General features: G+C 40.7%; 1 protein-coding gene across 2 annotated transcripts in view; it reads left to right on the plus strand.

The window, feature by feature from the left end:
• LOC144001476 (zinc finger matrin-type protein 4) overlaps window positions 1-14,174 on the plus strand; it is a 77,610-nt gene that overhangs the window by 45,687 nt on the left and 17,749 nt on the right. The window contains exons 5-6 of one of the 2 annotated variants that reach the window (XM_077495818.1): window positions 2,614-2,856; window positions 8,386-8,812. In XM_077495818.1, the coding sequence (XP_077351944.1) occupies window positions 2,614-2,856; window positions 8,386-8,399 (257 nt within the window). In that variant the 3' untranslated portion in view covers window positions 8,400-8,812. Of the gene's footprint in view, window positions 1-2,613; window positions 2,857-8,385; window positions 8,813-14,174 lie in introns of those variants that run through there. The other variant, XM_077495817.1, reaches the window with a different exon arrangement.

Consider the following 14,174-nt stretch of genomic DNA (forward strand, 5'->3'; position numbering starts at 1 on the left):
GCTGCGAACCGCTCCAGTGAGAGCTGAAGGCCCCGGCCTGATGAAGCCAACAGCACCACATCATCTGCGAGTAAGGTGCAGTCAGTCCAAATTTGGGTTGCTTTGCCACTGGAGGAACGAAACTCCATCGCAAAGCTCCTCCTGACTGTAACAAGGTCTTTTATAAGAGTTGCTTAAGTTTCTAGAATGTCTTTCGACTTTAACGGGCACCCATGGGATTGAGAAATACTTGGATCAACAGGAAAGTCCAAGGAACTCCCATCGAAAGAACACTGTGTCACGTCCATGACACAATCCCGTTCCTGCGATGGCAATCTAATGGCTTTTTACCTATGTCTTTTTTTTTTTTTTTTTTTGGTGATCATGCCGAAGTGTTCTTGAGCAAGACACTGAACCCCGATTTGCTCCCAGTGGACTGGCAGCGCCCTGCATGGTAGCATGTAAAGCGCTTTGGGAACCATATGGTGTAGATAAAGCACGACATAAAAAAAAAAAAATAGTCCAAAAGCAGTCCATATGTCGGGATGTGGCAGTCTATCATTAACCTATGCTAATGCAGTGTTTCTATTACAAGTACAGTACAGTTTGTTTCCTCGGTGGAATAGATCTCAGTTGTAAAACACAGACACACTGTAGCGTAAAGAACAGTGCAGCTAAAGGATTTTTGTGTACAAATTCTGGTTATGTCGGTGATCGACACAAAAATGTAAAATAGAACAAAAAAATAAAAATACAGAGCTCCTCACCACGATGAAATAATAGGAAATTGTCTTTGTGACAAGCAGCTCCAACAAAGTTAAATGAAGTTAGTATTAAGTCAACATTTAACGCAAGCTCTTCATTTGTAAACAGTTCCTGTGAAAGAGTTATGACTCACGTATGAGTGTTGTTTTTGCTTGTGTGAACGCGTGGTATTGTTGCACTGAAATCATCGGCAACACAACTCAAGGTACACGGTCACATTGTGGATGGCGGATCGCCACATTTGGACACACCATCTGGCGTTCCAAGCGTTCATCAGGCAGTTTGGCTGTGGACCTAACACCCCCATCATTCGTGTGTTCAAATATACGTGTACTGAACCGTACATGCAGCCAAGACTATTCTGGAGCTTGGTTGACACACATGGAAGCTTGGATTTACACACGACACGTACACACAAACAAACACACACAGAGCCAAAGCCATGAGCCACAATACGCATGTCATTGCTGGTGGCTATTAATGGACAATCACCATGGTAACCAGTGTCATGTCATGAGCAGCGGGTCACCTGAGGGTCTAGCTTCATTCATCACTGTGAGGAGAAGGATGAAAAGAGCAGGAGGATACAAGAAAGGAAGGTATGAGAATAAAAGATGAAACGAAAAGGTTCTGAAGTACAAGTTCAAGAGGATAGAGCCAGTTTCTTTAAAGGATGGTCTCTGGAGGGCCAATGACCTTCTCGTGACCCTCATCGGTGTTTCACACATGTGGCTCACTACGATCGATTGCTCTTTGCCCTCCGTCTAAAACCCACATCTTTCAAATTAGCCCGTGTGGGTGAACATGTCTCAGGAAGATTGCGTACGAGCTTGGCTGAGGTGATGTGTTGTGTTTCTATATTTGTGCAGTGGTTCCTTGAAACCAAATCGGTTTGGCAGTAAAAAGCCAAGCTGCTTGTAACGATCCAATTTCCAAAGATCCGACATGTTCACAAGCTTCCATGTTGTTTTGATGTACAGTGATGACATTCATCAAGCCATAGTTTTTTTGTTTGTTTGTTTGTTTTATTATTAGCTGCCCAAGACCTTTGTCTGCCTATTCCCATGAAAAAAAAGAAAACGTAATTGACGACAATTTCCGTCGCTGGCACTGCTCTTTAGCATTGACAATACTTCACGTCACCAGCACTCAGAGTTAAAGAAATACTTCAGTCATTGAGCCATTTTCAACAGTAACATATTTTGTGATAACTTCATTGTTTTTCATGAACAATTAATACATTTAAACACTAATTTTGCCACTTGCTGTTGACTGAATATGCCATCACCTGTACTGAGGAAACATGTAACGACCAATCATGGCTCAGTTTGCTGACCAAACCCAGAAAACAGGTGAGCCGGCCCGTACTGGTCATTACCTATTTCCTCAGCATAAGGTTATGTCATCTTCGGTAGACAGCAAGTGGAATAATGTGTTTTTATAGGTATTAATTGAACATGAAAAACAATAATGAACATTCTCACATTAAATCTGGACAAATGTTAACGCTTTAATGGCTCAATGAGTCAAGCATCCCTTTAAGAACACGTCTTTTTTTCCACTTAACTCTGGCTAATAATTGCCAAGAAATTGCAATTGTTCCTATTCACCCCTCTTTGGATCAGGAACCCCATTCACCCTGCCTGTAGAAGGCTTCCTTATAAATAGCAGTGACACGGCAGGGAATGGAATTGTCATTGTCTCAACTATTTTAGACGTTTCCTCTAGTGTTGTGAAGTTTGGGGTTTGAATCCAAATGAATCCCTTTTTGGCAGCATAAAAAAAAATCGTCTAGAGACCTAATTTTTGTGTTTGTATTGAAGGATGTTATTAGAATTCTTTAACATTCCCATTTCATTACCCCCCTAGATTCCTCCCCTTCAACCCCACTTCCCTCAGACGTCACGACGTGTCCCCCTCCTCCATCCGCATCAGTGGTCAGCGGGAACGGCGGCAGGGAAGCCGGCAAATACTGCTGCCTGTGTGGCGCCTGGTTTAACAACCCGCTGATGGCCCAGCAGCACTACGAGGGCAAAAAGCATCGCAGGAACGCCGCCCGAGCACGCCTGGTGGAGCAGCTCGCGGGAAGCCTGGATGCCACGGAGAGCACAGGTCAGTCCTCGTAATCCCTCCGAAAAGACACCTCACCCCCGATGCAAGTGACAAGTGAAAGGCAGCTGGGGTGAAAGGGAAACACGATAAGGGGAGATTGTTTTTAACAACCGCGGTAGGATGTTTCAAACACATTTTGTTCTGTGGCAGTTTTTATACCGGTGTCAATTGAGTTGGATATAATTAGTGCCATAAACGTCTAACTTCACAGTCACGCTCCAGGCATACTACTAAAGATAGAGGGATTACCTTGTGATAAGCACCTTTAAATATCAACAGAGTTTTGAAATGCTTTCCAATTCTTTTAACACAAAATGCTTTAGAAGGATAAAGCCTGCATTACAATTTTAGTGAGGAGGCTTTAAGGTTGGATGATATACATTTGAGGTCGAGGAAATGCAGTTAGAGCAGCTTTGGACTGACTCAGGGTCAGCAGCTTCGGTTTCCTCTGCGCATCCACTCTGGCTCCGGCTAAATTGAATTCAAACCTCCTAGATTACTGTTGTAAGACTGGTCATCCATCACATGAAGCATGTTTCTTTCTCCCTAATGAACTCTATTTCAGTTTAACTAAAACATGGGCAAGTCTGATTCATAAATGTAGTCAATCCAATTTTATATTTGTATCTGTGGTTCTTAACCTTGTTAGAGGTCTTGAACCATCAGTTTCCTATGTGCATTCAGCAAACCTTTCTCTACTAAAAAATAAGATTTTTTTACCCCCCAAATTCAAGACTGAACATGAAAATGGATGAAAAATGGAAAAAATGAACAGAGAGAGTAGCCTTTTTCATCTAATCTGGCTCTCTTCACTTTAGATTCCCTCTCCTTGCATCTTAATGAGGTGTTCCTTTAGTTGATAGTTGATAATTGTACTTGATGAGAATTGCTCAATTTGGCATTGCAAATCATGCAGTTAAATCATGCAGTCAGGACACTGACTCCCATCACTCAACTCAACTCAACAGTAGAGAGCACTTTAAATCAACCACCCTGTTTTCTGAGGATAGAACCCAGAGAAAACATCAGAGGCCCCAGAATTGAACCCTGTGGAACACCATACGTTCTGTTATATATGTCAATTCATATTGGACATATTCGTCCGACCACTTTCCTTTACTCGACGTAGTATGAAGGGATTGCAATAATAAAGAAATCGCAAGACGTTCCATCACAACAGCCACCAGTTGACAACTGATCACAGCAGATTCCCTGCAGCACAGATAGGCCAAGCAATGTAGCATGATCACCTGCAGCCAATGATGGTCAAGCATCAGACAAGTATCAGCACAAATCATTTGAATCAGGTGTTTGTCTTGACTCCACCGAACCTCAGAGTGACACAATCAAAACATGGTTAAGAACCACTGATCTATATGTATTAACAATATTATTCATAGGGTGAGGGAATGCTTTGCAATATATTAATCTATATTCACAGACAATGGACAGCTCAAAAACCTCTCATACAGATCATGCGCATACGGGGAAATCTCCTTATTTTGGGCCCATCAACAGCAGTCGTTTCTACGTCGTAGAAATCTTCAGTGTTTGTAAAATAATTATGGACCTCTTGGTGTGCAGTGGAATAATTCCCCACTCTCCTTCCACTTTGATAGCACAGCCCGAAAAATTGTTGAAAATACTGCTGGAGCCTGCATTTTTTTTCTCCCCCTCCTCGACTGGTTCTCCCTCATTTACCAAATCTGCACATTCAGAAATAGAAGACAGTTTATTCCAATTAAAGTGACGGATGCATTTCACTCAGCGCACACATCTGTTGCTAAATGCCTCCCCCTCAAGCAGGGCAAACTTGTGGTAAATGACTAGGTGATAACGAGCTATAACCGGCATTGTGGACTAGTAATTTTAACAAGTATGCACAACACTTACCTCTAACTATTCTGCAGGAAAAAAACTCAATCTGAAACTGAATTTGAAATCTAAATCTGAAACAATTATTTGAGAGGATAGGGTTGAAAGTTTTTTTCAAGGAAGTTGAAAATATGAACATTTTCAATGTAATGTTGCACATATATAGAACATATGAGCACTATTACTAGGCTACACATAGATTCCTTCTTTTCTGGTTCCCCACTGGTGAAATATCTAACGTCATACTGCTGAAGTAGGCAGCCCAACATGCACGTGAGCACTCCATGACACATCAACGCAGCACACATACACACACCAATGCTCTGTCCGTCGAAGCTGTGGCGCGAGCTGTGTGCTCCAGGTGCCATGACAAAAGCAATCATCTCAAGGAACCAATCATATTAAAAGCATGAGTCACGTTGCCGCCTACACTGGCTCAGAGGCTTTAAGTTGTGTCATGTTGGATATCATTCTCCAGCCACTCGCTGTGACCCAAATCCCACAACGTCCACTGTCTTTTTAGGCAACGTTTCAATGCAATTCACAGCGCTTGCAAATGGTCAGGACATCCTGCTTTTGTGTAATTTACACCCGCAGGTTTTCATTAACTTAAAGATGCTGCGGAATCTATTTGGCGCTCTTCCGTTCAAGGGCAGGCAAGCCGGTCAGAGAAGTGATGTAATTTATTACACGTGCCATCAATCATGTCTGGGCCCAGGCGTCTTTTAATCACGCCTCTATTGTCAGAAATTGTTTGTCCTCCCGTGTGGCACGTTTCCATTGGCGCAGGATTGTGTCATCCAAATGGCTTTTGACGCCTCTCAGGTGCAACGTGGTGGAAATGTTTGCAAATGTTAATTAGTCCGCCAAGAAGGTATGCCTCATGGTTGGTATGTGTCATGGATAGGGGTGTCAAAATTAGTGTGTTAATTTAGAGTGAATTTAAAGTTCCTTTAACGCCACCAATTTTTTTAACGCACGATTATTAAAAATTTAGGAGTAATACATTTAACATATTTGTGGAGATTGGGGTCAAGTTGTATTTTACAATTTTAAATGTGCAAAATTTCATAAGTTACTTCATTTTAAAGATTAAATAGCTCATAATATGAAAAGAAAAATGCACTGAGCTGTCACCAACGTCTAACAAATGCAATTATGCCATCTAGTGGCAGAAAAAAATCTATATCACTGATTTTTTATACTACAGTAGGTTACATCTTTTTAATTTTAACTCAATTTTATGAACGATTATGAAATTACTGTATCAATGACTATAAGATGCAGCCATATTTCTAATAGTTTAACATTTTTTCCCACTTATGTTAACTAGAGTATGAAAACTGAGAAAAATATATTTGATTTTACATTTTATTGTACATTTAGACCAGATATAAAATTTGTGATTAATCCTAAGTTAACTATTGAAGTCGTGATTAATTACGATTAAAAATTGTAATCACCTCGCACCTCTAGTCAGGGTACGTTTGTGGGACAACAACCTAGTCAAAATCATGTCAGAAAGGCAGGTTTGGATGGTTGTTGGTGGCAAAACTTGGAAAACCCAAGGGCAGGGAGGCAGGAAATGGACTCATAGGCCGTCAGGTCACACACGTTTTCGTTCAGTTTCGCTCCACTACCAGGGGCACTAAATAATCTTTACTTCATAAAATAGATTTATTAGTAGTAAGTAAGAATCCGTTGAGTTCACCCTCTGAAAACCTGCCAATTTTGTGTTTTCGGTGGTGAAACCCCGGCACTATTTTGCGATGATGCGCAGTTGTCACGCCGCCACCAGAGTGGCGGGTCATGCTCTTATTTTTCACAGTCAGGTTCCTGTTTATTTTGAAAATACTAACTCATCTCACCCCAGGTCACTTACCCTTCCTGCAGCTCACTGATTACCGGTCCACGCCCATGATTACCACCACCTGTTCCTAATCAACCCGGACATAAAAGCCACCTGAATTCTCTCCTCGTTGCCGAAGTGTCACATCTCAGTGCATGGAAGCGTCCTCACAGTCCTTGATCCACAGTCCTTGTTCGATGTCTTGCCTTGCCTTGCCTTGCCTTGCCTTGCCTTGCCTTGCCTTGCCTTGCCTTGCCTTGCCTTGCCTTGCCTTGTCTTGCGCCCTTAGTTTGCCCCTTGTTTTCCTCCCTAGCGGAGCGCCTTTAGTTGTCCCTGTTTTTGAGTGCCCTTGTTTTATCTCCAGTTTGGAGCTCTTTTTGTTCTGCCTTTTTTCCCTCTTTGAGAGGTGTTTTTTGGTTCGATTTATTAAAGCTGCAGCCTTGTTGGCCAACTGTCACTCTGCGTCTGAGTCCTACCTCCGCGCTCCGTGTCAGCAGTGATCTCTGGTGTGGGCGTAGTGCCATTAGGTCGGTAGCGGTGTGATTTAGGTCACATGAGCCAATCAGGTAGCTGCTGCTTTCTCCTCACCATAGCAACCACATATCAAAAATGGCGACCGCAACGTCGGAGAGCGAAGAAGAGCGAAAGGAGAAAAAAGTTAAAAAGAAAGTGGGGAAAAAACTTTGTTCCCGTTCAGGTTTGCCCATCGCTTCAGCTGGCCCCGTCCTTCCAGCCATCTGCATCATTTGTGAAAATAAATTTCAAAGTATACTCGTCTGGGATCGGAAGGAACACGGAAGAGGGATCATCTCGCCAAAGCACAAACATTGTCGGCAGGTATGTGCTACACACACGCGTGCCCATTTCTGTTATTAATGTGACGGATATTTAGTATAGGGTTGAAAATAATTTGTTGCTAGGTTAAGTTTTAAGGCTATAGTTTAGTAAAAACGCGAGCTGCTGAATGATTTATCGAGTGAATCCAACAGTGGTTACCAAACTCGGGTTACCTGTGCCCATCAGAGTCATAATAGAGAGTCACAGCTACACCCTCCCTTTCACCCAAACTCTCTCTCACCAACCTCAACAAACACTTTACTTTACTTAAATCTGTGATGTGCATATACTGTAAAGAGGTGATGTGACAATAACACTTATAATGTAATTATTTTTTGTGTAAAGGCGGGTTGCTGCAGGCAGATGAGATGATGAAAAACAAAATAAATAAAACTGATTCTCTAAAAATGCAAAACAGTTGGTTGTTAATTACATGCAAATGTGTTTTTGTTGTCTTCTGTATTTATAATTGTTCTTTGACCAAGAAAGTATATAGGCCTATAGGTATATTTTTATTTCTATCCAAATATACAATTATCCACTAGAATTTTCAGTAGGATATCCGAATACCAAAATATTCGATAGCTGCAGCACTAATAATACTAATTTTGAGTTGTGGCACGCCCACACGAGTTATTTTACCACACACCCGTGTCAAAACTAGCTTACTGCACACACTGCACCCCAACTTCAAATTTTTGCTAACATAATAATAATAATAATATATGAATTTTGTTGGATCCAAAAGCAACTTACATAATTATAGTTTCATATGATTGTAATTGTCTTATTTTCAAATGTTTAAATATTTTCTTGATTTGAACAAAATATAATTGTTTTGAATAATCTTGATTTCAATTATTACCAAAATAATTGTGATGATTATTTTTTTCCATAATAGAGCAGCCCTAGTGTGATGTGAATATGTGTATCTTGTGCTCATCTTTCCCTTTAATTTTCTATTTCAGGCAGGATATACTGAAACGAAGATTGAGGCGTGATTTCCCCCAGCTGGTTTTTCACACCCCTCTCGAGCAACACCTCTGAAATGGTTTTTGTAGAGACATTATCAACAACTGACAAACTTTTAGACAGGGTACCTCACTCATCAGATACATCAACTACTGAGTCTACTGACGTAAGCCAAGAAAGTGACACTAACACATAGCTGGTACAACATCAGGTTGGAAAATCAGAGGGCAGACGAGGACACTTTACAGTGCAGGGCTGTAAAATCTATGTAAAATCTGCCAGTTTGTTTCTTATCAAGATGTTAACTCTCCATTTTAACACTTTTCAAGCAAAAATAAAAATGTCTGTATTCCATTTTTCCACAAAAAAAGCTGTTCCAATGAAGTTCCATGGTTTTATTGTGAATGCACATTTGATTTTTATTTGATTATTTTTTTTTTATTAATATTTTTTGTGTGTCGGGTGGGGGTAAATGACATGCTGTGATGACATAATCTGATACTTTAATAAATATTCTATATGTTATAATAATCTGGGCTCTGAATGCATCTATTTCCATCTAGTCCATTTTGCCTTGTTCCAGGTTTGTGGTGCATGGTAGTATTTTTGGCCGATGTATGCTGCTTCTTGTGTACCTTTCGTTACGTAGTAGGTTGTGAATTGTTTTCATATATGAAACATAAACATAGCTAAATGTAACATTCGTGTGCTGGTTTCACTTCCAGTTGAAGTGTTTTTTGTTTGTTTTTTTGGCACAAATTTAATATATTTAATGATCTAAATTTACATGATTGCACCAAACCACCAATACTTGTTTCTGATGTTAGGTACATGTATTTATAACATCTGGGAATGATTTTCTGTTGCCAAATTTAATGTAAGACGTTTTACAACCAAAAACTTCAGCACAAGATTTTCGTTTTTTGTTATTTACCTATATATGCATTTCTGGCTTGTGACAAAATTGGGGCAGGAAAACATTGGGTGAACTTTTAACCCAAAGTTCAGAAGGGTATTATCTATCAAAAAATGCATTGAACAAGTAGTGCCCAGACAGTGGAGCGAAACTCATTTTCTAGGCACTTTTTGGGGGTTCACCCCACGGCCTATCAAAGGATATATTGTAATAAAGGCAAAACAAAAAGTACGGCAAAACAAAAAAAGATGGAATTCAAAATAAAAATAAAAAATAAAAAAATAAAAAAAGCTGGAATTCAAAATCAAAAAAAAGGAAAAAAAATCACTAAAATAAACACCGGACAACAAGAAAGAAAAAGAATAAAACACGACGATGAAGACATGATAAATGACACCAACAAGGAACAGAATGACTGAAAGAGACCAGGGAAGTAAATACAAACAGATGAAATTAATTAATGAGAAAACAAGGCACACCTGCACAAGACACGGATGGCTGGAGGGAGCTGATTGGTTGACACAAGGAACAGTGCTGATGAAAACAGATGGGGATGAATACAAGTTATGATAAAGTGAAACAAGAAAATATGAAACAAAAGTAAACTGACTTCTTCCCTGACTTCAAGAATTATTTTGAGTATTTCTGTTTTCTATCTCGCAAATTGGCCATTATCAATGAATTTTGAGCAATCGTCAAAACAGTCCTTCCGTCATCGTCAATCCATCAATATTTTGAACCAAACCAAATTGTAATTGTCAATCTGTCATTAGTCATTCATTAGTGAGCACACGGTTCTAACTGCCGCAAATACCAGACAAAGATGTTTTTAATCTGATTTTATCGACATTGTGTGAAATATTCATGTGAACTTTAGGTAGACATATCCAGGAGGATTTGGTGTTGATCCATTCTAAGATTGTTTGGCTTGAGTGGATGCTTGTGCTCCACAAACTGTCATTCTAGTTATGGAACATTTTCTGCTATTGCTTCTTTCATTCTTCTGTTGAAGGATGCACAACATGTGTGTATTTGTGTGTTTGGACCGCAAGGGGCCTCGACCATGTCATGTCTCATTTGTCATACTCTAACTCCCAGTGAGGTGCAGGTGACTTATTCACAGACCATCGTTGTTGTTCTATTGATGATACTGACCTTTACTTGTACTTGCATATTGTAACGTCTCATGTTTGCACAGTTTCTCTTTTTTTTCTCCCTTTCTTGACAAGTTGCAGCAGAGAATGAGGGCTATTTAGGTACTAGACTAAAACCCGGGGAGATTGATCACAGGGTATGAGTTGGCAGCGGGGGGAGCTGGCGGCTGGGCAAGGAGCCCGGCGGATTCGGATGTGTCTTTACATAAATCACGACTGGGGTAGAAACCCCCTCAGGACAGAGTCGGACGATTGTCTCTTCTCTCCGGAGACAGGGCGGTGAATTAGGAGCAGTGAGATAAGCGTCTCGAGCTTGAAGCATGAGCGTCTGCGCGCGAGGACCTCAGAGAGGAGCAAGGAGCAAAGCAGAGAAAATGGTGTGTAATTGATGACAACGTCTGAGTCAGGAGACACCGCTGACCTCCTCTGCCTTGAAACGATGCCTACGTGACATTGTGGCACTATGAGCAGGTGTACACACACGGAGAAAAATATTACCAAATTTGAAGGGGTTATGAAAGTCATCTGGTTCAGAGAAATACAGATGAAGATGATTAACAAAGAATGTCATCATCATCCGCTGTTAATCTCACTTTGGTGACTCCATGCAGCACATCAGTATGAGTCTTGTAGTCAGACAATTTGTTGAGACTGCTCACATGTAAAATGAAAACACAAAAATTATTCTGAAGATTTATTTTGAAAGTCAGTGGTGGTGTACCACTTTTCATTTCAACCAACAATTCCCATAGTTAGTGAATATAACAAACAGGAAGGGGTGCTCAAAATTTTTATTTACTACTTACCGTAGACGCACTTTTAAATTGGACTCTATCCTTACAATGGGGGGGGGGTAATCACGAGACACATCCATCCCTTTTCTAATGCACTTGTCCTCATTAGGCTAAGCTGGAGCCTATCCCAGAAGACTTTGGCACAGATGCCGGGTACACCCCAGACTGGTTGCCAGGTCACAAATAGACAAACAACCATTCATTAAGAACAATTAAGAGTCTTCAGTCGAGCTAGCATGGAGGTCTTTTGAATGCAAACTTCGCACTTCCCAGAACAGTGAGGGGCATATTCACTAAGAATGCGCTGCGTCAGGTAATACCGCGAAATATTGCACCACAACTGCACCCGCAGTCTGCGCCCAGTTACCAACCTATTCACAAAGGATTTTGCTCTAATCATATACTGGCGCAAACACGCCCACAAAACTGACAGCTTGGAACAAATTTGCACCTGATTTACCACACATGGCAATGGATTTGCGCCAAGAACATGGTTGTTATAGTAACAGAAAAGATGACATTATCAGAAAGCGAGGTTGGACCGAGAGTAAGCGTTTAGAGCGCCATTAAGCTGTACAGAGCAGAAAGGACGACAACGACGTCATTCATTTATAAAGTACAAATTATTGGTGCGATCGTTTTTTAAAAATATATTTTTCAGAGTTTGGCGTGGGCGTACCGCCCGGGTTACGTTATGTGTCCGAAACTAACTTGAAATCTCTCCCTCTCTCTCTCTCTCTCTCTCTCTCTCTCTCTCTCTCTCTCTCTCTCTCTCTCTCTCTCTCTCTCTCTCTCTCTCTCTCTCCCCCTCCCTCTCTCCCTCAGCCTCTGCCTCCCCCTCTCCCTCCCCCTCTCCCTCCCCCTCTCCCTCCCTGCCATGCATGCTTTTCATAAACGTTATTTGCGTCACGCAAACTCCATGTGGTTATACCTTCTGCAATAGATATGCTAATTTCGAAAGCACATCATTGACGTTTTGTGTTTAGCATTAAGATGGCAAGATTTCTTAAACAAAGGTATGTGGTTTGGCTACCAAAAAAAAAAAAAAAAAAGAAAATAAAAAAAAGAAAGAAATCCGTCACTAAGTGCGCTGCAACCAGATTGTGCCACGGTGTGCCGGTGTTATTTGCGCGTATGTAAATTAGGCTATTTGCATACATTTGACGCAAAATATGCCCACCCCAATGCAAATGAGACTCATTGATATGCAGCGTGTAATTCACTAACACCAGTGCAAATAACTTATATTGGAGGACAAATGATCGCAACAAATGCAGACAGCTTAAAGTAATCACAGGCATTATCCTCTCCGAAAATTGGCTAATGCTGCATTTGAGAATGGCCGGAAGTCAGACTTTTCTCAGTTCAAACAAGGAAGTGTGTACGGGAACGCCCCCTTCAACACGGAAATCCCACTTGCAAAGTCGGAAAATAAAAACATTTTTCCCGACTTCACTGACCAACTACAATGTGACACCACTCTACAATGGCGACCCCTTTGGAAACACAGACCGTGAACGGTAAAACACAATTTACTCGTGTATCAAACTAGATACTAGATAGCTTTCTTCATTCATAAATATTCAGCATAACTCCACGTAACAACATAGGTGACAGTATGCCGCTATCTCCCTGCATGAAATTTTCCGGTGAACTACTGAATTGTATGAAATGCTTATGAAATAAGATAAAAACAATAAATGAAGCAAAATTGTGAGAAGGAAAGTTTGAGTTTTGAGGAACAAAATAGAAAACAATGTATCGCTATCCGCCATTTTGGTTGTTTACTGTAGCCTTGAACGCTTTCAGGTCGGAACTGGGAAAAAAAAAAAACTTTAATAAGTCTGACTCCTGACCATCCTCGAATGCAACATGACTACTGCAGCTTAGTTTTGAAAGTCTTCTTCAGTGTTTCAACATCAGATGGTATGGTATGCTCATATCATATTTTATACTGCCCCTGGTGACATAAGCTGCAGAACAATGAGTATGAAAGCAGTTTGAGTATTTACTACTTTTTATTTTAATATAAAAAAACAAATGTTACATAGATTTTGGGTGGTGTTTTTGATGGGGTTAGTTAAGTTTAATTGGATTTTTATTCATTTCAATGGGAAAAGATTAATTGAGATATGCTTTGTAAAATGTTTTGAATTATGAATGTTGTGGAATGAAAAAAAACTCAGAAGTCAAGGCACCATTGCAATTCTAATGCCCACCCCTGCGCTCAACAGGCCTCTTTTGACTTTTGGTGGTGGTTTAATTAAGCAAGACAGCGGATACAGTAAATTGTCTGTGCTGCAAGGACCTCTATATCCTATTATCCTGCTTCCACGGTGAGCAAAATTAATAGATGAGTACTTGTCATTGAGTTGTCCCACTGGAAGGTGGAAAGTACCTTGAAAATGATCCACATTGATATTCACAGGTGGTGGTTAAACGACATGTTGAGGGCTCATTTCCTCATTCTCCTCTGGAGACCATTCTTCAATTAAAGCAAGTGTCTTGACAGCAGCGGTAGATTCCATGATTGTTAGCACTGAACACTTGCGAAAAAAATCATTTATAGAAGAAACAAGGCACTGTTTAGAGCTTGGCAGAGCATCTTGACGGAATGGCCAATTTGCAACATGCACCGAATGGGCCCATTAAGGTTTCTTTAGCCGAGTTAAGGCGCATCAGACACCCAAAACGCAACAATGCTTTTTTGAAAGAGAGCACAATACAGCACACTGCAATTTCTGTGCACTAGATCATTACTTTTCGGGAAGTCTCCATACCAGCGTCGCCAGAACTGCCGCGAGGCTGTACATTAGACAACAGCCTTCATGCCAACCCCCCCTCCTCTTTTCTGTCACTAGCATATTGTTTTATGTAATTAACAAGGCTTAAAACGTCCTCACAAAATACTGCTCGTGCCC

Source organism: Festucalex cinctus, chromosome 14 (assembly GCF_051991245.1).
Source record: "Festucalex cinctus isolate MCC-2025b chromosome 14, RoL_Fcin_1.0, whole genome shotgun sequence".
Taxonomy (NCBI): Eukaryota; Metazoa; Chordata; class Actinopteri; order Syngnathiformes; family Syngnathidae; genus Festucalex; species Festucalex cinctus.